Consider the following 26,099-nt stretch of genomic DNA (forward strand, 5'->3'; position numbering starts at 1 on the left):
AATCAAATGTGTTTTCTGCTATGCAAACCAAGATTCTTCTTTGTTTATGAAGGGATCAAACTATTCCACCCAACAGCAAGCCATAAATTCCATTCTGGGATACCATCCTCATTCTGTGCGACATGGTTGAATGCCTTCTAAAGATCCAAAAAACACACAGACTTGAAATGCAAACTTTCAAATCCCTTGAAGCAAAAGTACAGAACCGGTCTAGTGTTTCATAGCTGAGACAGATCTCATGTTGTTCTATATAAATCTGAGCTTTGTTTATAGACTGGAAGTTCTTCTCTCTTCTCTAAAATTGTGCTTTTTATTTCACATGTTCTTGTAGCATTGTTCTCATGAGGTCATATATGAAGAAAATTAAGATTAAATCTGTATTTCTGAGTATTTCTTTGTTCATATCATAGTGAATCAGGACCAGAGGTAAAAATGTTGTAAAAAGGTTATAGTTGTTACAAACAAACTACAATCGGCGGACCACAAGCCCCCTGTTCTGCTCCATTCCAATGCTTTCACCTGTAGACAAACAGATCCATGTCCGTCCTCGTTTTCCTCATCCAAACTGGCGTCTGGCTCAAACCTGTATGGCTGGATTACTCTGATAATGTTGGCCATTTTTGCTGCACCGCTAATGTTAAATTAGGGTTGTAAGGGCCTGCAAGGTACCGGGAGAGAGTATAAATAAAAGGACAATGGTGAAAAGGGAACAACTCGAAGGTTAATTTATGACTAACCCCAGCCACTCTGCAGAAAGTATGTTCTTGGATACAGTTTTTTATTTTGTCTAAAAATCCCATAAGCATTATTAAAAAACCACTGGGATCACTTTTGAAATAGATTAAAAGATGATCGGAGTGGGACTTGAAGTCCGAGCCTTTGTGCACATGAGAAAGAAAAAGATACCACTTTCAACGTCTTTACTAGTCATTTGATAACCTAATGAAGTAGTTAGGGAAGGGAGACGGAAAAGCTTACCAAAATCTAGTGAGTATGTTTCCAAATGGAATAATAACAACATCTCATTGATATTGAACATTTCGATAATGAGAAGACCTGCACACACTAACCAAACCTTTTTAAACATGGACAAACGATTTCATTTTGTGTTTCCCAACATTGAGACAAAGAGGCTAAACAGTATCCCTGAATAAATTGGGGCTCTTGAACATCAGCACACTCAAGTGGCCACATAAGTGGTCAGCATTTTTGGTCTTTCCAAGAAAAAACTCTTACTCTGAAAGGAGGAGGTGTCAGTGCTGCTTCTGGTAACAGCCATTTAATTTATATGACAAAAACAGGCAAAGACAGAAAGCAGAGAAATAAAAACATAAAAGGCAGTAAAGAAAACATAAAGCCTCAAAAAAAAGTTTTGAGTCTAATGTAAATGAAGATTTCTAGCACTTGCATCAAACCATTCAGTTTAATCTACCTCTACTTTTATTACTCTAGTACTTGAGATCTGTTTACTTGTGTAAATAGATCACTGCCAAATATACTATTAGGAGTATCCTGGAGACAGACTGAGCTATGACCCGTTTAATATTTGCAGGGATGGTGTCCTTTGTTGCAAATATTTGATCAGATGTTAAAAACCCAATAGCCGCAGTTACATGTGCAAAATATCTTGATTGGATCAAAGATCGGATTAGAATTCATCCATGTACATGGGCTCAGAAAAACCTTTTCCGATTATAACTAAAGTTTACATGCGCCACACTTTCGGTTGGAATAAATCCTTTGGAGATGTGCAGTACTCTCTAAAATACCGAAAGAGGAAATGAGTCCTACTGTAAACATGCCAAGCTGCCATATACATAGATATGTGGCAGCTCGGTAATATACGAGATGATCTTCTAAACATGGTTTTATTATTGTTATGGTTGTTATGATGCGCCTGTTTGCTCATCATTTATGTTTTATTCTGTGTGGTCAGTGCTTTTTTTGTGGCGGAACGGAGCCGTAAGAAAGGTTAAGAGAAGGCTAACACGGGCTAACAATATTTAGCCTTGGATGAACATAAAATCCATGCGGGAAATGCCGCTATCTGCATATTTTGTCGGGACAGGACTGGAAACACAAATCCACGTAGATTGTTTGAACGGTTTTTAAGAACTGAGCGGCATTTCTGCTTTGAAAAGTTCGCACACCAGCTTTGGGGGTGTGTGAGCTTTTCAAAGCAGAAATGCCGCTCAGTCCTTAGCGGTCCGAGTTCTGCTCGGAGACACAGTTCTATCAGGAGACACATGATCGGAATAAACTGTTTACATGCACCACGGTCAGATCAACAATCGGCCTAACCCACCTACATTACAGACCAAAAGTTTGGACACACCTTCTCATTCAAATGAATGGGAAAGTGTGTCCAAACTTTTGGTCTGTACTGTATGGTGTGTATGGTGTGCCCACTCTGTATAGTCTTTTGGTTTGTAGTTATGTTAAGTGAAGCTGTAGGGGTGAACTGCCATTTTCTTTAGTACTTGTTTTCTCCTGTTTTTGTTAGTTTAGGGAGGTTAGTGTTTTGTCATTGATTTCCCTTTTCTTTCATTTACAGGTAAGATTACATGTTTCAGTTTTCTTTGTTATTTTGGCCTTGGTTCACGCTGAAGCTTTTTTGCTTCACTTTTAGTTGTAATTATTACTGATTGTTGTTTATTTATTTGTAAATAAATTTGTTATATTTTTATGGAGACATTTGTTTGGTGTGTGTGTTAATTTAAATTCAGTAGCCACAACCTTACTTTTTATGTTATGCTTCCCTAGGTACCCCAGACTCAGAAGACTCGCTCGGTGTCGCTCGGAAAGAAATTTAAACGAGTCTGATCGGGGCAGACTATTCCGAACGGCGTGTTTACATGATGCATTTTTCTTCCGATCAGGCGTTCATTCAGATTACTTTTAAACGCAGCTAGTAAGAGTAGTTTTTTCACTCTTTTTTTTTTCCTCCAGACAATGCTCTTTTCTTTGTCTAACGTACCCACTCCCTGTGTTATTTCAAACCTCCACTTTTAATAAGCACCAGCATGAGGATAATTGATCAATCACGCTAATTGAAGAGTCTGGACAGGGAGACCACCACAGCAGATGTGCCAATTTGCATTCATTAAGATCGAAATGAGCCTTAATCACTGCTCAGCTTTTGATTGACGAACACAAATGCCACCTGTCTGAAACTCACGGTGACCATTCAGCCACAAGTATTTTTTATTTAATTCATTACATAACATATTGTGATGTTTATTTGTCTATTTTAAATGGATTCAAAGCATAGTGGCCATATACATATCTTATAAATGCAGTCCTTGCTCTAAAAATAATTTGTTGATGGCATGAAAGCAACCTATTAAAAAAATTATGAATACAATTTATGGACATTTTTTGTCAATTTGTATCTTATACACAGGGGGAGCTCCATTTAAAGAATAAAAAAACTAACTGTCTCTTTCTGTCCTATCAGAACAACAAAGGCCAAACTTTATTTTTTTTGGGAACAATTTCAACATGAATGAGTTACAGCAATTCACAACTTTGGTTAAATAAGATTAGGATAAAGTTTTTCCCTAATGTTAATTTCATGTGCCTGTAAACGTTATTAATCCAAACCCTTTAAGCGTACCTTAATTGCGCATAATTGCTCAAAGGGAAGACACAGAGATGCCAAATGGTGTTTTGGAAGACTACGGTCTCATTTGTGTGTCTGTCACAGGGATCTCTCTGTGTGCAGCATGCAAACAGTGGTCAAGCACTGAGCAAAATCTTATTAAGTGCAAGCAGAGAGGAGAGTGAGACTAAATATTATTAGATTAATCTAATGACTAACAGCAGCATTTTCATTTGTGGTATAAACCGAATCAAATAAGTATTACAATAGAATCATCCCCGGACAGCTTTAGGTCATGACAACTGCTCAGTTCACAGACACATCTAACAAATCTGCATCATAAGAGACATATACTGTGAATTGAAAGAAAAACATTTTATGAATATTGACTGGATTCTTTTTCTGCTTCCTGGTTATAGTAAACTAATGACAGGTATAAGCTAACACGCCAACCGGCCAATGGTAGAGCGATCAGCCCACTGCTCTGCTCAGGACTGCAAGCCAAGTTTGAGACAAAGTCCACAGCCCCTCCACTGGGTTATCAAACTGTGGCCAAAGCATGCATCCATCTGTGGAAAACATGGAGATTGTTCTCCCACACAGCACTGCTCAGCCTTTATCTACACATGGTAGAACTGAGCAGGAATGTGACCTTTGATTCAGTTCCTCACATGGAAAGGGGTTACCAATGAAAAGTGGGATAGATTTTTTTACTTTTTTTTTTTTTTTACGAATGAGATTGGTTTAACACAATTTAAAAATTTAGATAAGTGTCCAGCATAAGTGACCTCATGTGAGGCTCATTTCACGAAAGAAATGAGGGAGAAGTGGGTTCTTCCCATGATACATCTGCTCCTTGTTAAAGTATGCACAGATCTGTAGAGCTTTGGAAGAGCAAATAGATTTAAGAACTAATTGTCAAAATAGGTAACCAAGACTATAAACTTCTACCTAGAGAAGGCAATCATAGCTTCTACAGATTATCACAGGGATCACTAAAGCGCACTGCGTTGAGTGTTTATCCTTTTCTGAACCTTGACCACATACCTAGCAGACAGAGGAGTGTTTGTCATATTTGCAAGGATGCTGGTCAAGTGATTTGGGACAACATTGTTATTTGAGCGGTTTGTACATGTTGTTCTGCTACTGCAGCCCATAGCATTGAAGGGGAAATAAGCTGGAGGCCACTGACCTGACATGGTACTACGTGGTTCACAGACAAAAGTAAATTGATAAAATGTTTTTTAGGTGATATTCATTTTTATTTCCAACAAGGACCTAAGTACAGATCAAATATTGCTTTTATAATAGCGTGTTTCAACTAATAAAAGGATAGGAGGCAAACCTAAAAGAAATAAGCTTCCTTTACATATTTAGATCTTGGTACAGTAAAAGCTTACTAACGGAAATATTTTTGTCAGAGTCCTGCCTTTGTAGTTCCACTGATATCTTGTGGTCATATGCTTTTACTGTTTATTAGAGGTCTAGCCTTTGATTTTTATTTATTTTATTTTTTAATATATTTTTTTGTGAAATTAGGGCCATGGCAAACCCTTTTGCTCCTACGCTTTAAAGTCGTCTAATTTGGACTTCAAAGCGTATTTATCCTCAGAAGTCCAGAGGCCACAACCTTCCGGTCATTAGTGTACAGATGTGTGATATTTCTGGTATTTCATTGATGCAGCACATCCTTTACAAGTAAAATATTATCTGTGAATTGGATATCAACACATATTTAATAATGGATCCCTTCCATTTACCTAACAGCTAGGCATGTCCAGATCGGGGTTTTTTATTTTTTTAACCCCGATCTGAATCCAAGACAACGGATTGTGTGTAGTAGTTCCAATCTGATACTTTAGTAACACATTTAAAAAATAAGAACTATTATATCCAGGTTGTTTTTATTTTACTAACTTTAGTAGCTTAAATAGTGAAACTATCAGCAACAAAAAAATAGTTAAAACAGATGATAGTCATGTGAGAAAGTCTGGTGACTGTAGTTATTCACAACTTTTTGTTCGGGTATAATTCATATCTCCATTTAAAATTCCTAAAAATTATTGATGACTTTCTTTTAAAACCATTGTTCCAGCATAATTATGATGATGAGTATTCATGACTAGCTCATATCACTGTAATCATTTATTAGTTTGGCTTGTTTTAGAGCCATAATATATGTCTCAGAAACCATAATATGCACAACTTAAGGTGTTGTAAAAAAGGGGTGGGAAGATTTTTCTTCTCCCCACTCCTTTTCAAGCACATTGTTTTGATTAATCTGTCTATTTTTAACTCTTGTGTTTATTTTCATTTTGTAATTTGTTTTTTGAAATAAAATTTTTAAAGAATAATAATAATAATGGATTTTTTTAATCCCTTTTTACCAGAACTTGCACTTTGTAGACGGTGCCACAGCAGCCATCTCTCTGTTGGCAGCATTTCAAGACAAACCAATAGAGACACTTGCTGTTGGTTTTGAACTTTTATTAAAAGAGCTATGGATTTACGCAAGTCCGAATTATCTTGTTAACTTTTCGGAACTGTTTTTATGCACCTCCAGCTTAAACGAGGGCCGTGTTCTCTTGCGTTTTACGGCAAATAAATTGTAATGATTCGTTCATGATATGCAGACTTCTAGTCGAGTTTTTAATCTCTAAATATAAACTTGGAAAAAAACAGCACTGATCAAAGTAATAACAAAATAAATATCCGATTCCTGATCGGGATGTAACACCTGATTCCAATGGAGTCTGAAACTAGGTACCAGTAATCTGGGTCAATTTCCAATCATGTGATCGGATCGGGACATCTCTACTAACAGCTGAAAAGTATATTTTCTTTGGATGAAGTACTGAAACCTTTTTTTTCCCACTGCATCACCAGCAGAAAGACTTCTTTTAAACCAGGAATGACTATCCTTTGCCATATATGTGACAGAGGAGCCTCAAGTTCAAGTCGTCATCCAGGCAGAGGAAGACTCCCTCACTCTGACAGTGCAGCTGGTCTTGTTTGAAATAAGACATCTTTTCAGAGGTGCAGCAAAAAACAAAGTTTGTGGTCACCGTTATGTAAGGAATGTATCCATGTATCTTTTATGCAGGTGAACCCTTGCTCTGCTTTGAGGGCCCCTGATGGAGGAGTGACTGCATGAGGATGCCAGAACACTCTTCTGCACCTCCGCCAAGCAGGTTATTCACAAGCTGAAACAGCATAAATAAAAGATAATGGGCCACAGCTGACTCCTTTATGCTGCATGCAATTTCACCAAGTGAAAGTATTTTTCAAAGCGAGGACTGTCGAATTTCCTCAGTCTTACCCATTTGAAGCTCTTAACATCTTGTAATTGTGGTGCGGTAATAAAAATTATGGAAGTGTAGTGGGCAGGTGCCAATAAAAAAAAAAAGAGAGAAGAATGAAGCAGCTTGGGTGGTATAAAAGAAAGTATCCTACTCTATAATCTGAGTGCATTTAATATAATCATAAAGGATTAAATCCGAATTTCTTTCCGACTGTCACAATTTTATCAAAGACATTGACATACATGTATAAATTAGGTCTAGATAAAGACACCAGCCTCTTAGAGTGTGTGTTTATTTCCAGAAAGAAAAGAAACCACACATGTGCCATGCAAGATGTTTGGAACGGGATGCATCCGTAATCATTCTCATTTACTTTGGCTTTTACACTTTTGGCAGACAAATTTGAACACTGGCATAACAAGTGGCTCCCTCTTCTGCGAGTCCCTGGGTAAGCCGGAGCTGCCAGAAAAACCCATGTGCTTGTTGAGCTTTTTATAGCGCTGTATGGAATGTAGACTGTATTCTCAGAGAAAAATACTGCAGGAGTAGCCAAGCTAACTGTGTGTGCTGCAGAGTACCGGTAGCCAGACTTGGTTGAGCTGCAGGTACTCTATCTATGGGAAATAAGGTCAGTACTGGGGGGGTTTTGCAGCAACTGTGTGTGTGTGTTTGTCCACAGAGAGGTTTTCCATGGCAGTTGATGAAGAGGGGAGAAGTTGGACTTATCACAGAGTGCAGACCTCCTGTGCCCTATCAGCGTGTTGACAAGAGGGAAACTGTTAATTTTTCCCAACTTTGCATTCACTTTTTCAGAATTTCAAGGCAAGCTCGCCATTGTTGCAAAACGAGTGTACTCAATGGCCTGACTCCAGCACTAAAATAAATGGAGGGGGCTAAATCCTAATGGTTTGAAGAAACTCTAGATTTTGTGTAATAAATCATTAAAAAAAAAGCAAGGCTCACTCACCTCTACAATGTCAGAGTTGGTTCTGCTCTCATGAGGCTCGTTGTACTCTGTGTATTTCAGCAACACTTTGTCCATGTCTGTGCTGGCGTACTGGAACAGTTTGTTAGAGCTGTTGAAAATGATGAGGGCTATCTCGCAGTCGCAAAGTACGCTCAGTTCATAGGCCTTTTTCATCAAACCAAACTTCCTCTTTGTGAAGGTAACCTGAGGAAGACAGAAAACGAGACCATTCACCAGAGGAAAACACTTCGGTCATTAGAGTGACTTTAAATTAATGCAGAATTAAAGCCACTATTAAATGTTTACGTTGACTTTTTTGATAATTTATTGTGGCATGCGATGTTTATTTTTCCACAGAAATTATGTATTGTCAAAAGCAAAAAAAAGTGTTTCAGCATTTCAATCAAAAATACTCTAAAGTGTTCCTTTGTATATCGCAAAGGGTTAAGTTCTAAAAATAACCCACCATAGGTAAAATCTGCAAAGTGGGGTTATTTATCTAGACCTCATTGTACACTTTATTCACATTTATACAACATTTTGACTTTTTTCTCTTCTTAAAACTCTCAAAGATCAAACCGTCGCAGAAAAATAAGTCCAGTATTATGGAATGAAAACAGGGATTGGCTCGCGATGTAAGATTCTTGTAAATGTGGCAAACTGCATTCCGTACGGGAGACACAACTTGGAGGAGATTGATTGGCAAAGTCAACAGCCAATCAGGACGTAGAAGACGGTGTGCTAAAAAATGGAAGAAAAAAAAGCAAGCAAGTATTGCAGGTAAAAAAATCCCAGAGGCAGCGTAAGGTGAACCATGGTATAGGGAGCAAACCCTGTAGAGTCATAGAAATACCACGTACTAAAAAAAAAGATTAGTGTGCAACAATGCCAATTTAATTTGTCTTGTATGAATCCAAGCCGCATTTAAAAAAAAACAATGTAGGGATCCAAAACTGGACTTTTGGATGACCAAATTTGTAATAACAACATGACAGCTTTCAGCAAGGTAACAAAACCACACTCATCTCTTTTTTTTTTAAGTTTCCAATAGCAGAGTGCACGTCTGAACGACTGAAGCGTCGAGTTATCGGACCAGAGGTCAGGGTAAGAGAGGTGAGATTCAGTGAGCTGACTCAGAGCTTTGGCAACATTAGGGGTTCATACATTATTGTAGCCCCTGACTCCATGTGCGGAAAGCTATCAGTGTAGTGCAGCATAAGCCGGGTAACATGAGCCCTCAGATGGGACTACAGGTCATACATCACTCCAATGGTAAAGCAAGCCTCTCTGCAAAGTGACTCCCTGTCTTGTATCTCTGCAGCTCGATCTCTGTGGTTGCCTCCAACCCATTCACATATGTCCTTATGTTACACCACCTCCTTACAGTAAGCTACACTCATTTGTCAAACCCAAAACAGTTCACGAAAAGCGAGGGTGAGGAAACAGTTATTTTCTTCTTTGGTTTTTTTAAATGACTTCTGGGGAAAGTAGTGCGTCTATGGGAGCTGTTCTGCAGAGGAATACAAGGATCAGTGTGGGTCTGTATTCTCCATCAGATTCACTGACCTACTAACAGAGAGGTTGAGCAGATGAGCTGGCTTTGTTCAACTTTAATTGGTCACAGCTTGAGGCTATACCCTCATTTCAACAGTTATAAGGAAGAACAATCATATGCCTTTCGTAGTACATGTGACTGCAAAAGCAAATGGGGTCGATCTAGAAGCGATAAATGGATTTCAAAACTTCCTTTCAGTAGGTAAATACAAAGGAGTATTACTGCTGCTCTTACTGTAAATATGTGACTGACTAAATTGTAAAATTAGATTTTTAAACACAACATAAAAAGGAAAAAAAAACTGTTTTTTTAATTTATTTTTTCTCTGATGGTGGCATGCCAGATTAGTTTTTTTGATCTACTCATGGTCCGTCTTCACCTGTAGTATACTCACAGCACTACTCTTCTGACAGAAAACAAAAGCGGCCCCACTCCCTCTTTCACCTCGCATATTTGTTTGTTTGCCTAACCAGCTGGAAAGCAGAGACTATGGAGGAAACGATTAACAAATTGTATGCTCTTTAGCAGATGAATGTTGACGTTAAGCCGTGGAGATGTCACCTTTCAGCAGGAAGCCCGGGGTGAGATGCTGAGTGAGGACTTTGATCCACCTGGATGCGTGGCAGAGTGCTGAGTACAGATCTGCTGACCCAGGCATCACCTCAATCCAACCTCAGCAGCAGCGCTGAGACTTGTTCCTTGCCTCATCTAGACAAACTACCTCTGCAAAAAGAGCTTCTGTTCACGACAACAATAAAAGTGAAAACGAATTTTTTTTAAAAAGCTTTTTTTTTTCCATTCATTTACTTACTCTATTTACTTGCATACTAATTTGACTTAATCTGTCTCCATTTAGTGCCTCGGTTTAAGAATTTCAGCAGATTTAGATCATGTATGAAATAAAATACTTTTGCCTCAGTCATCGTGGGCAAATTTCACCCACGATGACTGAGGCAACAGTAGAAAACCACAGACATCCTTGAGGTCAAGTAGGGGGTGTCGTTTTTTTTTTTTTTTTTAAAGTTCACAGAGCCAAAAAGACCCACAAAGACACGTGTGGTTTTAAAAACTTGAGCTATCCCACAGGTAAAGTCTGTCTTCATGACTACATGTGATTTGAAGTCAAAACATTAGAATGTGTACACGGTGACAATATTCAGCATGAATTCTGTGTGTTTGTAAATTTAAAACCAATGGTATTAAAGCTTTGGCCCAGTTTTCCAGTTAGACTCACATCGGCCGCGGCAACTCACGTTCAAGCTGCAACTTTGAATAATAAGTCTATGTAAACACCAGTGAACCCGTGTTTCGGGCTTCCGCATTCAAAACCCTTGCATTCATACATCCCTGTTCAAGTTTCTAAGTCCGTACAAACCCCACATTCATTAAACGCACGCTGAAAGTTCAACGAGCTGAACTTTTGACTTCTTGAAAGTCAAACAGTTGAACTTTGACCAATCAGGGACTCGGATGTGGTAGTGATGTATGCATGTTGTCCTTTCTAAACACGGAAGTGACAACTGGTTGAAAAGTGATCAACTGCGGTTTTTCCACCCAGCAGGAGTTCTTTGACACCAAGCCTTTCCTATATCCGAATTGAGCTGTGAAAGAAAAAGCCTGGAGCAAGATTCACAAGATTTCCACCATTTGCACATTTCACACAAGCCTTCTCCAACTGTAGGTGGCGGACAAGCGCTAGTAAAGTGTAGAAAAAGGAAAAGAAGAAGAAGCCCCTCCCTACTGCTCCCTGCTTGTCTGGTGTGAACACAACGAGCTTAATGCGCGGTCATGAAACCACATATGCCGTATTCTTGAGCGGGCAACACATGCCCGGTGAGAATGTAGTATAAAAAGGGAGATCTGCCTCACTTCCACAGGTACGCTGGGTTTTTATGTCACTATGCAACATTACCAGTTAAGCCCTCACTTTGAACCAATAGCTACATTTCTTCTCAGCCAATCACAATCGATCTTTTGCCTTTGAATTCATGAATGGTTGCGTCTATGCATTCTAGACCAGTGGTCCCCAACCTTTTTCAGGCCATGGACCGGTTTAATGTAGGACAGTTTTGTCACGGACTGACATAAAAAAGGTCACTTCACGGGGGAAAAATTGTTGAAGTCTTAAGCTTTGTATTAAAAAATAAGTTAGACTACACATGTCAGGCTAATCAGCAACGCGTGGACATAAAATAACCATAGAGTATGTGTGCTGGTATATCAACGCAAAATTGAAAGTGTTTTTGTTCCATGAAAACTGGGTGGATCAAATTCCAGCTTCTGTGGTTTTGTAAAATTGCACCATGCATCTTGAAATAAACCTTCTTACATCTTTTGCACAGACACACAAGCCTGTGTCCGACCTGTTGGACAGACCCTCCTTTCAGCAGAAAAAGATGGAGTGCACGTATGACAACATAAGCTACAACAAACCCAGACAAACATGGCGACACAAAGTTGACACGTCAATCAAAGAGGTCTATCAATGTCTATCCTCCAGCGAGAGTGCCGTGATGTTAAACAAGACATCTGGGATGGAGAGTGCAGCTGCGACTGGGACATGGAAGGAGATGCCTCAGTCACTTACACCTACAGAGGGGGCGATGCCCTCGCAGCCTTATTAGAACCCTGTGTCACCTCTGATGGGCCCTGTGGCAGACACGAGAGTGGGTTTGAGAGACAGTGAGATCTGGCACCAGCTGGCAGAGTGACCCAGGCCCTGTAGCTGCTGCCCTGGCTCCAGCAGAGCCAGGGTACACTGGCGTAAGAGACAAGCTAGGGCCACCACGACTGTCTGCACGGATCAGCTTTGTCTTGGAGAGAGGACAGCCTCGGGATCTTGATGTGGGTGAATAAGGGGCCCAGGGGCCCTGACCAGCAGGTGGTATTGACCTTGAAACCTACAATGGCTGGGACTGCTTATTGTCTCCATTCTGTTTACTAATGAGAGTGGCATGCCAGACTACGATACTGCAGCAGGATCTGGGAAATATTCCAGAGGAAACAGAAAACAGACTTAGATGAAATAGTGCAGCAGATCAGAAAAGAAGGCCTGAAAAATCCAAACATTTTCTTTTCCAATAAAGGCAAGCACCCACATTCTAAATGATCCAATATCACACATAAACACAATATGGACTCACAATCGAAACAGCTGAATGAAAAATATGCAAGTAATAATGAGCTGTGTACATTCACTTTATCAATCAATCAATCAAACTTTATTTATAAAGCACTTTTCTCATAAAAGTATAACACAAAGTGCTTTACATTAAAACAAAGCAAAAAAAATAATATAAAAAAAGCATAAAAATTAAAATAAACAAGCACAAAAATAAATAAATAACAATAAAAATAGAGCCCCCATCCCTGTACACAACCCCCCACTTCTTTCACATCTCCCACTCCCTATATAATCGGGAAAGATAATGAGAAATGACAAATAAGATATAAGAAATAGGCTTTAAATAAGTGAGACTTGAGCTTCACTAATAGAATAAAATATATTTACCGTAAAGGTGCATAATTGCCTGTAATTGACTATTAATGATGTGGGTGTCACCTTTCATACAACGTATATCTTTTTTTTTTTGTTTGTTTGTTGTTGTTTTTTTACAGAAATAACCACTTATACCTTGTGTAATGACTAAAAGCTGAGAAGAGGGACGTATGTGACTTGTTCCTCCCTGGAGATTGAGTGAGAGGGAGCTGCTCTGCATGTGCCTGCGGGCATCTGACTCGGTGAGGCAAAATCAAAAAAATAAGCACAGCAACAGTGAGCAACCTTCCACCAGCAGCAAAATAGTCAAACTTTTAATGACTTGGACAATTACCCCCCATGTGGCAGCTTAATGGCATCCACAGGACATCACTAGACACCGCTCACTAGGTTTTACACAAGTCCACACTAACTAACAAGACTAATGTGCATCCTTGACTCTTCGTTCTTAGTACTCTCCCTTCTCACTTATTTTTAAAAGGATTCTGAATGTCAAAGGTCAAAATAAAAAAATAAAAACTTTTATTTTTCACAAAAGGCACAATCAAACTAAATCCATGTTCACAGTAGGAAAGTCCTGCAGACTCAGTTCAAAAGGTGTTTCACAGTTACACCCGCTTTCCATCTGAGAGCAATATTTTCCAAATCAATCACTGACTAGAAAAGAAATAAAGATAAAGGAAAACCCAACTAGTCCTGCTAGTCCATAAATCGGACTATCGTATGTTAAAGAGTGTCTTCACATCTTTAAGAAGCCGCTTTTAGGCCCAAGACATTTTTTAGCCTTTTAGCTAATAACACTTCTTCCAATTTCCTGGTTTTATTATTTCTTAAAATGTGCAGCATCCCCACTAAAATCACAAAAAAATGATCAAAAGTTTATTCCTATCAAAAAAACTCCCATCAAAAAGTCCATCTAGTGCTCAGATAATGATCCTTTAATTCCTACTATTTAACTAAATCTGAACTAGGTAAAGTTCTCATAGGGCTGGGTTTAAAAAACGTTATTATCCAATCGGAATCTTTTTTTTTTTTCCACGATGCACTATATAATTTTTTCTTTTTTATTCATTATTATTTTTTTTTTATCTATTGATCAATTTTCCTTTGCCTTGTAGCCATGTCTTTAGGCCAAAGGCCCGTACACACCGGGACGAATATTCGCCAGGCGTTATTTGCCAGCGTTTTTCGCCACGTTTCTGTGTTCACACCCAGGCGATTTTCGCTGACGATGAGCCGAGTGAACATGCAATTTCATTCCCTGACATTAGATGGCGCTTAATGTAAACAGAAATACTCCTGTACACAAGGTGGCGCTGCGCAACTTTACGCTTGTTAAAGTCGCTTTTCACTCAGAAGAAGAGAGCAAGTATTTACGCGCTTGTCAGAATAATACAAAGAAAACATGAATATTTCAAGCACCAGTAGCTCCAACTGGTACTTGGTTCGGGGATATTTTAGAATGTCCGTCATTATTTCTTCGCGGCAGTGTAGACGTTACTTGGCGTCTATCTTCTTCGCTGGTATGTGTGCTCAGCAAGGCAGTTTTGTGTTTGAGCGCCCCCAAGTTGTGTTTTACTGTAACTTCAGAAGCTCCAGACACGTGTGCAAAAGCGCCATTCTCATTGGTCGAATAGATTTCGACGCGAGGCGTCAAAAAAAAAAAAAACGAACCCAAGGCGTTTTTTTTTTTTTGACGCTTTGACGCGTGGCGTTTTTTCGCGTCGGTGTGCACGCTCTCATTGGTGCCCTTTGTTTAGTCATGAGGCGTTAAACTCGTCCCGGTGTGAACGGGCCTTAAAACAGCTTTCTCTTGATGGTTTTCAATGTAATAAGTTTTCAATGAAAATTCTGTATTTGTTTAGTTTCAAACCAATGGTTTTTGGTTTAATTGTCTTTGAATGGGAACATGAAAAATTCTTCAATTATGAATGGAATCATATGAAATCCTAAATGAAATCTATTCATGGACTTTTACATCTAAAAACAATCGCTTTAGGAATCTGGCAGTGAAACCCAGGTGTATGACAAAGCACTACATGGTCTTTATTCCAGAATGAACAAAAGACCTTCCAGAGGGACTGTCAAAATGTTTACTACCAGAACAAAACCCAACTGTTAGGAGTTGTGTGACAAAAAAGAGAACAGGAAATGAACAGAGCTGTAATTGCATTCCCATTTGACAAAAGACAAGGCACCAATTTGCTTCCAGCTAAACTGGATGTCAATTCTTTGGACCTGTACGTAATGCATTAGGTTAATTTGGAAAAAGCCCACTACTGGTAGTCTAAAAGGAGGCATATTGCCACTTATTATAGTGGAGCCCAACATACTTTGGTCAAGAAATGGATAATCCTGCTGAACTTTTGACTGACATAGGCCAAAACAAGCTCTTAAAAACACAGCCAACCAACAACCAAAGTTTGATAGTACCGCATGTCATTGAGACGATGAAAACTGAGCACACTTTCATGTATGGCTGTTAATTGTGTATCTGACTCTCAGAAGGTAATAACTGCTGTGAGTGAAGTAAACTATGAGATCTGTGCATTGCTCTGTATTCCAGCTGTAATTTAGCATTCACTTGCAATCAGCAAGGTCATTGTGGTTGATGACTGATGCTGCGACGTAGGACTGTCACTTATGCCCAGCGTAAGTGGCTCTTTAAGGTCTTACAGCATGTATGACAGGACCTCTGCTGCACTTAAGTATTAACTCTCAGCATCACCATTAAATGAGCTCCAAAACACCACACAAAACTGCATAACAACGTGCATTTTTTACAGCAATCTTTCTAGTTGTGTCTAGAACACCTAAGACAAAAAAAGTGATTACACGGTTGACTGTCAATCCTTCACAACAAACTGATAAACTACAAACATCCAGAGCCTTTAAGCCACATTATTTTAAATTCTGAGAGGTTAATAGTCCTCCTAAACACTTGAAGTGATAATATGAGGGAGCCCCTGTTGTCCCCCCAAAACATCCTGTACAACAATACCATGTAATTAGCCCACTTAAGGACTCATTTAAGTGCTGAAGCATGGAAAGCTAACGGCACAAAGCCACAAAGACTCAAATTGTCTTCACACAATGAAGACCATATGCTAATGGCTATTCCCCCATGGTTAGTGTGCCCCAGGGATATGCCACTGTATGCTTCACAGCTCCCAGAGAGAACGATACAGACATATGCATCACTTTATACCAAAGCTTTACTTTGGCACACAACCTTATTGTCGCTGCAGACTTTCTGCTGAGCCGGCGAAAAACCAACAATGAGGCTTGAAATGCCTGCATTCAGCTGATAAACTTTCTCACAAATTACAGTGAGATATTTAAAATCTGATGAAAACACCACTTTTGAGGAACGCATTAATAATAGTCTAAGTCCCTTACTGCATTTTGTCTTTATCAAGGAACCATTTGAGAAAATGCCCTCTCCTCCCCCATTTACCACTTACAATGTAAAGATTGAACATTTGAAAAAGTTTTGCTTTTTTTTTCCTAATCATGTCACAATTCACGATGTAAAGCTTGGGTGCAATGAGCCAAGAATGATTTCTCTCCTGTCCCCCTATTTGGATGCCAACCAGAGCTAGGTGTAACACTGATAATTGGGTCACAGTGAGGATTTTCATTCTGCACTTGACTGAACTGCTGTCCTCACATTAACACACAGCAACACACTCAGAGTGCAGGCTGTACATTACCATGAAATACATTAAATGATTGAGGCTGTGCTAAATATGTGAGTTTTTGCCAACAAGAGACATTTACTAATTAGCATAATTCTTAAAAAAACAATAGGTCACAATTAATGTCATTCTTACTATATACCACAAGAGCATAGCCATGATGTTGTACAAATCCAAGTGTGTTATTTTTGTCTCAAACTTGTCTTCATGGCCAGCCAAGACCAATGCAGCCAAGGCAAACAAGGGTGCTGCATGTCCTTCTGACCCACCCTGCAAATGAGAGGTTGCTTTCTCCGAGTGGCTGCGTCTAATTACAACTAAACAGCTGCAAACATGCGGGGATATAGAAAAAGGGGCACAGCCATGCTGCCAGGCCAGCAGAGTGGGGAGGTCCAGACAGCCAGTTGAGCTCTGTTACCCACATTTCCCTCCCACACCGTGAGGCCCCCACTGCAGCCCAGTGCCGGTCCTGCTGCCTCATCAAGTTCTCTGGTTGAAATTGCAGGGTGGCAAGGGAATCATGTCTGTAAATATGACCGCACTGACAATGAAATGTCACGGTCTCTGTTCAGCTGGACGGAACTCCGGGAGGGGAGGTTTGGGTGTTTAGATCTATGCACACTGTGACATCTGCTGAACTCTGGTCCAAGAAAATAAAGAAAACAGAGGATGACTGTGACTTAAGCACAGCTAAAGACGATTGTTACACAATTTATGGGAATATAGGCTCTATTTGGGAGCATTGGCTGTAGTCATTATTAAACGTCTTACTCCTTCAAAATATTTAGAAAAAAACAAGTTTTTATTTTCAACTGCCACTTAAAACAGTACCATGGGCAAGGGACATATTAATATTGTTTGATCGTGAAAATAATTTATTTGATATACCAGCATTCTCTCTATTAAAGATTACAGTGTAGACGTCGTTTAAGATTGGAATGAGATGCCCATAACCCATCTATCTCTGAATGAGAAGCCTAAATGAGTCGGCGGTCTAAAAAAGGCTGCAGTTCTCCTTCACAAAGAACCTTTAACAGCTCTCTTTAGACCACATTTTTTTATTTTACTTGAATCGGTTTTAGCAGACTGTAATCTTGGTCTAAGGTGTTTATCCATGTATCCATTGCAGAACACAGAATCTAATTTTAAGGGTCTAAGATGTCAAACTTTGCTTGCCTTTTGTTTAAACATCATTGTTTGAAAGAAGACTAATGGTTTTCTTGATTAGATCAGGCTAACATTTCACTTGAAGGGAATTTTTCTAATGAAAAATACTGTACATATAACTGAGACGTAGTTTTTGTTCCACTCACCTGCCTGTTCCTTTCATCCATGATCCTAGTGATCTGTATCTTCTTCCGCCCCATGGCTGTGTCTTTTCTTGTCGCTCAGACACCTTTCCTTTATCACAACAACACGTTTTCTTCACCCACTCCTCTAGCACATTGTGCAACAGTCTCTCTTCTCGTGTACTTTCCTTGAGTCCTCTCTGTACAGTCTTTGCCGTTCACCAGAGCACACTACAATCTGAAAGAAAAAAAGAGAAAAAGAAACGTCAACTTGGCAAGTAAGTAAGTACTTTAAAATCACAGAACGCCTCTGTTTTGTGTCCTCAAGCACATTTAGAAACTATGAGACCCATATGCTATTATCTCATTTACTGCTGTGCTTGACCCTCAGCTAAAGTCCGTAGCACTCAGATTTAAATTTTTCTATAAAGAGCAAATGCTATACAGGCCTTAAGTCAATTTACAGTTTTACTTCTGCTTGCATTAATGCCTGGCATACGCAAGAATGGCAAGGTCAACTTAGACCGTATACATTTGTAAACATGTGCAGCATAAGTATTTCATTCCACATTCAAAGCAAACAGACTACACAACCACCCGCTGAAAAGAATTTGCATGAAAACTGTAATCTGCACTGCTTTAATGTACAGCAGAATGAATAAATACAAAAAAAAAAAAAATGCTAAATATAACACTGCAAGAGCTACATCTAGAAAACCTGTTCAAAACAAGTTGTGGATTATTGAGAAGATTATAAATTTTAAGAATGATATAAAGTAAACATTGTATTCTAAGAATATCATATTTTCAAATGTGCACATGTATGAATATTTTCCTATTCAGAAAGTTAAATAATCCAATTACCATGCTTGATACTTAAAGAATTAAGTTTAGATTTTAGAAATCAATTCACCTACTACAGGCTATCTTGGAGGACAAATACTTCGGATGGTATGAAAAGCATATACTGTACTTTTCTGGCCTGGGTGGCAACTGGTTAAGCAAGAATTAAATTACATGTCAAAACTTTTGAGGTTAATAGATGCAGTCTCATTTTGTTATATAATGTATTGTGGTTATTATAATTTATAATCTCAAATAGCAAGAAACTGAAAAATTAAGTAGTAAATAGAAAAGTACAAAAAGTCCACCAGTAAAAGTCTTATCCAAAGAAAATGAGTAAAAATGATCACTGAGGTGCAAGGATTTGTTAAACTGAGGTGTTCCCTCTAATTAGCATCCCAGGTGAATCACAGAAAATCACAGCCAAGCTTGACAAAGTCTATGGGACCATCTCCAAGCGGTTTGGTGTTCCTGTTATGACAGTTTAACATTTTTTTCAGTGGTTTACTGTCCACATGACTGTAACCAACCTCTTTGGATGCAGCGGCAGAGAGAAAACTGATAAAAAATAAATAAAATCGTAACAAAAGAGGCCAGAACAACCTCAAAGACAATGAAGGTGATCTCCAAGGTCAAAGAACCGGTACATCAGTGTCAGATTTCACCATCAGGTGACAATGTTTTGAACTTTATGGGAGATAATAGTTCAATAGCAAAACATTAAAAACAATACTAGAATTTGCCAAAAGTCATATTGATAACCTAAAGCTGCTGGGAGAGTGTCCCTAGGACCGTTGACACAAAACTGCAGCTTTTTGGTTGGCAAGGCATATCAGCTCTATGTTGAAAAATACAAAAACTCCAAACATTAAACATAGTTATAGAGCAGCTTTGCTTTAAAATGATTCAACAAAATGCCTTAGCTACTCACAGCCTTCTGGGCTGAAACATAATTTAGGAAGGATAAAGAGAATTGGGGATAAAATTCACTCATAGGTGTGTAACTCGACCAGTAGTTCACACCAGTGGTGCCCCAGGGAAAATCTCACTCTGATTTTGCTATCTCTGCTTCTGCGCTAAAAGAGATATAGACCCCTCTCTTGAGGCACATCCATCACTTACCAGCAAACAGCAGATGTCTAAACAACTGCATTTTCCTTACAGTATGAGAACAAATGTTAAAAGGTTAACAGCTCAGGCCATTACATGCAGTCAGCAGTTATGGGGCCAGGAAGCCAGGGACAGAGTTTGGCAGTGAAACAAAAATGACAAGTTCCTGTGGCACACAGTTATTATGGGTTACAGATGGACTGGCATTATGGTGTCTGGCTGTCTGAATTGGGGCTCCGCAACAGCCAAACTCGACTGAGATCACCTTGCTAAGTACCCACATGCAGTCGTTGAAGCCAAAAGAGTAACTGTTTGAACCCAAATTAAAGGGGAAGAAAATCTCATAACCCGATGACATACTTTGGTGTTCTTGTAGCTTTACCTTAGAGCTGCATATACTTTTAAAAAGATAGGTTTTCATAGGGGAATAAGGATTTTTGCAAGCTAAAAGTAATGACACAATGCCAGTTTCAGAGTTTTGATTCACCGTTTGCTGCTAAACAGACGGGTGATAAACTTGACAGACAAACACGACTGTAAAGAGTACTTGCACATAGTCTTCAGTTTGTTCATCTTTTTTGTGAACAAATTTGTTTAATTCAAAGAAAGAAAATCCCCCATCTGCTGACATGAGTTAAAACATAATAGAATCTCTTGAGCAATCCTTTTGATATCACAATTCTTGGTAGTATGATTTTCCAGAGTTATGGTAATGCATTCTCAGTGTGCAGAAAATTTCATTTGACCAACTCTTCTCAGGTAAACACATCAGTAAAATTTAGATTACAAAGGAGAACAATGTCTGCACTGTAACAGGGTACATATTTGGCATGACATGTTTAAGTTAAATGGCCCAAGTCATGTGCTTTTGGTGCATGTGAGTGTGTATGCGTTTATAAGAAACAGAGAGGTTGATGGGAAGAAAGTGCAGATATTTAATTACTGCCAAGATAGCACCTAAAATGAACTAAGAATTGTTTAGTATTAAGGGAATAATAACACCATTTTTTTATATCAGTCCAAAAACAAAATAACTGAAACTCTACAGAGACGTTGAGACAAATTTCAACTGAGAAGAACCTATAACAAACAAAAGTTAAGACTTGAATAATGTTAGATGAGACAAAACCTGAAGATAAAAACCCAAGATGGGTTTTATGCCAAGTCTGATCAACCACCCTGTGTCTATTCCTGTGTCTGGCAAAAATTCTGGAGGACATCCAAACTTTTGTAAAGATGGATGTGCATTTTGTGCATATAAAATGAAAGTGGATTTTAGTGGAGAAAGAGGGTGTTTGTGTTAGTCTGGGGGCGGTACTGGCAGTGCAGACTCTTCCTGGAAGGGGCTGTTCTCCGTCAGCTCGTGGTAATCCGGTCGTTTTCGTGGGTTGGGAGGGGCTGGTGGTCAGAGCGAAGATTTTTAGAGGAATACGGTGTGACCAGGTTAAAAATACCGCTTTAGGGTTTCTTTTCGTATATCATACAAAAATGTGATTTTGTATACAAAAATGTGAATTTTGTATGACATAGGCCCTTTAAGTTTCAGAGAAGACAATTTGTCAAGAAGCCAATTCGAAGGAGCTCTTTGTTTTTATTACAATGTATACCTACGGTACTAACATTTTCAAAAAAATGCCAAAAATTAAAAATTTATGAATTATCGGTTTATGGTTGTAGCACTGCTTCTTGTTCATACAGAATATAGCACGCATTTCATGCATTAAGGAAATTTACCAATTTGGTTTTTAAACAACTTTTTTACGCTTTTTCTGTCTGTCATTAAATGTATTTTACTCCTTACATCATGCATGCTGGATTCATTGGTGACTCTAAATTGGCCACGGGTGTGTGTTAAAAGAGTGATGGTTAGTCTCAATGTTAAAACATACACCGTCCAAGCAGAGGATCTAATGGTTATGGCTGGTCTTGCTGGTGCTGGTAAAAAAAACAGCTTCAGTTCCCTCTAACTCCTAACTGTACTTAGTGTGTATAACTTTTATAGGCAATAAAAAGAAATTAACTTTTTTAATAAAAAATGTATTTTCTTTTTTTAAGCCAGCCCCAAGTGGCCATTTGAGGAGCTGTAATAATATTTGGTACTTGTGGAATGGCTAAAAATTTGGAAACAAAATGTGGAGGTTTGGTTCACACATAGAAAAGCTTTAGGTTGTAGATTGATGTTGAGTGGCATACATTTAGCTGTATCTTGAAAATTTGAAAGATCACTGTATCCTATTGCCAGAAGAACAAGGGAATTACTGTTTTTTTTTCCCAAGGATACTTAAAAAAACTGGTTGGGGATCACCCCATCAATCCCCCGATTGAAGGACAAATACTCTTTTCACTAAGCTACAGCAGCCCCAATGGCGTTTCACATTTAAAAGACCTTGATACAACAAACCGGCCCCACTTTCAAATTAACCATTCCAACACTTCTGAACAATGCTTACCAAACATTTTTAACACAGATCGATGTAGAGAATACGTCACCAAAGAAACAGTCACATCTGCTTGACAGAAAGTCAATAAGACATGTCTACCACATGAAGCCCAGGTCTTATTGGAGTGTACCAGCTGTTTAACACACTTGGACTTTAGATTAGTTTGCCGCATTCACCCTGCATGGCCAAATGAGGGACAGGTTGGAGTAAAGGGGGTGCCACTTTGCCTCGTCTTTTAACAGGGACCACTGAGATACAGGGAGGCCTGATGCTTTCACAATCAATAGAGCATACCCAATTCCACGGTAATTACTGGTTCCTCCACATTCTCTTCGACGCTCCTTTGATGTCTGTCCTTTCACAATTTAACCCTAGTGATATCCTAGGCACTTTAACTTTGGGAGTTGGGTCATCTAGACACACTAGACAGTGCGCTGAACATTTTTTCTTCAATGATTTGTGATCCTCACTGGTGTCCATGGATTACATGAAATCTTTTTACCTTTATCCACCTTTGTCATGGTAGGGAGAACACGTCAATGTAAGGATGGGGTCATCTAAGATAGCACAACAAGGGTTAAACTACAACTCTCTCAACTGCAGCCTAAATAGACAGTGTCAATAATAATAGATTTAAGCACTTCTTTTGGTGCTGTAACTTAATGAGCAAAAAGGTTTGTTATTCATCCAAAATCTAAAACTATGGCAGTAAATGCATACCTTTGTGTCAGCATCTAATAGAAAAAATAAGATTCTATTATAAAAATTAAAAAACGGAGAAGTGACTTGAGAATTCCTACAACATGCCTTTAACTTCTTTGAACATAACGGACAGCTTCCAAGGTCTTGAGCACAGTTGTGACAGTTGCATTTCCTGTGCATAACAGAGTGTGCCTCAGTATCCTACCACAGACCGTGGGCAGACAAAACTCAACTTCCTGCCCCCCACTTCCTGTTATTCAGGACCCTTCTGTATGCCCTCTACGGGGGGGAGTCAGCAGGAGACTGGGAGACTTGGCGAAGAGGAAGAAAGGGAGGGAACCACCTAGGGGACACCCCTCCCCTCTGATCCGTCCATTTATTACCATCCTGTATGCAAGTCAGAGACTAAACAACAACAGCTCAAATCAAACGGGCTTTCTCTGTCTACTGACTTTGTTTACTGTATGGGTCATTGCGCAGGCCAGACAGCATGTGCCAAGATACTTTATGTTAAATCACAGTCCTTAAAAAGTAACTAAAAGACTGTAAAAGTAACGTGATGATGGCTGAAGCACTTATTTGAAATGCATCAAAACTGTACAAATCTGAAGTGCTTTGACAACCAAGCAGCCATTTCCGCACTCTTATGTGTTTCAAAGTTAAAGTGTCGCAGCTGAGGCTTCATCATGATTAGCCTCCTGGCTGAATAAAGACATAAAATGATGCAGTCATAATCCATAGCTTTGCAGATTTGTTTCAGTGGAGCTTTAACACCATTGCAGCAGGAAAAGAACATTCACTTCTTTGTTCTTGCTTTGATCAGGAGGTGCTGTACCTGTAAATGGGGCTCTTGGCCTGAGGGGAGTGGAGAAGAGCCAGCCATCTCCTGCTCTCTCCCTCTACTCTTTTGTGAGGGTGCGCTTATCTCCCTCTCCAGCAGTAAAAGGCAGGATTGGGGGCCTTGCAGAATCACTAGTGTTCATGTCTCCTGATGCTAATCTGACACACGGCTGATCCCTCAACAACCACTTTCTTCTTTTCTTTTTCTTTATCCCACAACCTTCTTTCTAAGGCTTTTGCCTGCTTTTTTTAATACAAGATTTATTTTATTTTTACATTTGTGAACTCATGATGGAGGTTACCTCACCTCAGTTTCCAAGGCAACTAATGAGACATAATTAATAAGAGCTATTCCAAGGGTATGTGAACAAAAAAGTGAAATGGGAGGCTTTGAGAATGAAAAGGTGCAACTTGCAAGACCTGGAGATTTAGAGACACTTCTTTTTTTTTTGTGAAACATTGCTTGGAGTGCCACTTTCCAAACAGAAGAAGCTGAGGACTTCTGACTGTACAAGACATTTGGACCAAGTGAGTCAACCATAGAAAATGACTTGCTTCAGGTTCCAACAAAATGAGGAAAATTCAGTCACCATTTTTTCACAGTATGGCTGTCACCATGTTGGAACCACAAATTGTCTGTAACAGTAATTGGTCCGAGTCGGTCCGAGTCCACATTTCTATAGCAACCCCTTTCTCCAATCAGGAGTGATCATCTTAGAAGACCACACCCCTTCCACTGAAAGCAGGTTTGAGAGAATGTCAATCAAACCCTTTGAACATTCGCTGGAAAACAAAAAAAAAAGGAATGAGATTTTGGACTTTTAGGACCAGCAGGTAATTAGTATTTGGAATATCGGCGGGGGAGGTCTCTTACATAGTCAATGATGTAAATGTAGGTGAATTAAAAAAATATTAATAATATAATAATAAAAAAACAATGAATATAATAAAGACCTCCAGACTGCAATATTTAGAGTTTCTTAAATTAGGTTATTAACAACACACAAATCAGTCAGTAACAAAAAAAAAAAACAACTGTTTTTAAACAGTAGTGCCAATCTATACAGTAGGGACAGCCGTAAAGCCAGCAGGGAGAGACTGGACTGAAACGGCAGCCAAGCAGACACCAAGTGGTTAATTTGCCTTGTTGACTGAAAGCTCAGTCCAACTCTCCAATGACCCAGCTGTAATCCCACATTGGATCAGTACAAGTTCAAACAATCCTCCATGCTACTAACACCTTGCTTGGACGGGTGGTGGTGTGTGTGTGGGGGGTGGGGGGGGGGGGGGGGGGTGTAAGACAGCGACCAGGAGACAGAAAGCTACTTATCACCTCCAAAATGACATCAAAAGAAAAGAAAACCCCACAGGATGAACTCAATCTCACAGAAAAAGAAATGTTTGACAAAATATGGAGCACACAATGGAGTGGACTGAAAGGAAATGATGTCGCTGCTTCAGATAACAACCGTATTCAATCTTGAAAATATGAATGACAATGAGTGGATATAACAACCAACAACCGAGGAGCCATCGTATGCTGACAGCCTAACCAGACAGACATCCTCCCTCTCACTCTCACAGTACTGTCAGCGGATGAGAGGACTATACAAGGTGACTTTGACTAAGTGCCTTGGGGGTTTCACGAGAAAACGCCATTGACATTACATTAATTTCATGTCTCTTTTTAAACTGACTTAGTGCCACAGAGCCCTGGATAGCAAAAAAAAAAGAAAAAGAAACAGACTTTTTTGCTTTACCTTCAAGGTAAAAGCAGCGGAGACCTAGAGGCCAGGGAGACAATAGTGACAAATAGTTAACCTGGTCCGTTACCAACTTGCTCTTATTTTGTAAGAGTCATTCACCAAAGGAATGTGACAAGCAGAGAAGGATGAATCAGAAACTGTCCTTCGCAATTCAGCTGTTTCGATTTAAGGTACCAAAGATACAAAGAGAGACAGAAAAGTAAGGGAAGGACACTTAAAGGCGCAAGGTAGCGTAATTGTGTTAACTATGTAGGAGAATATAAGTGAAACCAGACTAAAAAGAAGCACCTCGTGCTCATCCCATTCCACCTCTGTGGTAGTGTGCGGTAGCAGAGTTGTAACATAATTACTGCTGGGACACTTCTATTCCCAATGATCCATTTGCGTCAGTCAGGTTTTCAAGCCCAGCCAATGAATGGATTCTCGGTTTCTCAAGGATAAAGAGATGACCCTCACCTAACAGTTATATCCATTTCATGTAGAAGA

General features: G+C 39.3%; 1 protein-coding gene across 16 annotated transcripts in view; it reads right to left on the bottom strand.

Moving 5' to 3' along the window:
- The window catches only part of mef2aa (myocyte enhancer factor 2aa), a 65,892-nt gene that overhangs the window by 27,129 nt on the left and 12,664 nt on the right, over window positions 1-26,099 (bottom strand). For all 16 annotated transcript variants that reach the window (XM_023955850.2, XM_023955851.2, XM_023955849.2 and 13 more), the window contains exons 2-3: window positions 17,936-18,149; window positions 7,871-8,074 (exon numbers count right to left, since the gene is read on the bottom strand). In XM_023955850.2, coding sequence (XP_023811618.1) covers window positions 7,871-8,074; window positions 17,936-17,989 — 258 coding nt within the window. In that variant the 5' untranslated portion in view covers window positions 17,990-18,149. The remainder of the gene's footprint in view (window positions 1-7,870; window positions 8,075-17,935; window positions 18,150-26,099) is intronic.

This window comes from Oryzias latipes, chromosome 6, assembly GCF_053564925.1.
Source record: "Oryzias latipes strain Hd-rR chromosome 6, Olatipes_Hd-rR_3.1".
NCBI classification, from domain to species: Eukaryota; Metazoa; Chordata; class Actinopteri; order Beloniformes; family Adrianichthyidae; genus Oryzias; species Oryzias latipes.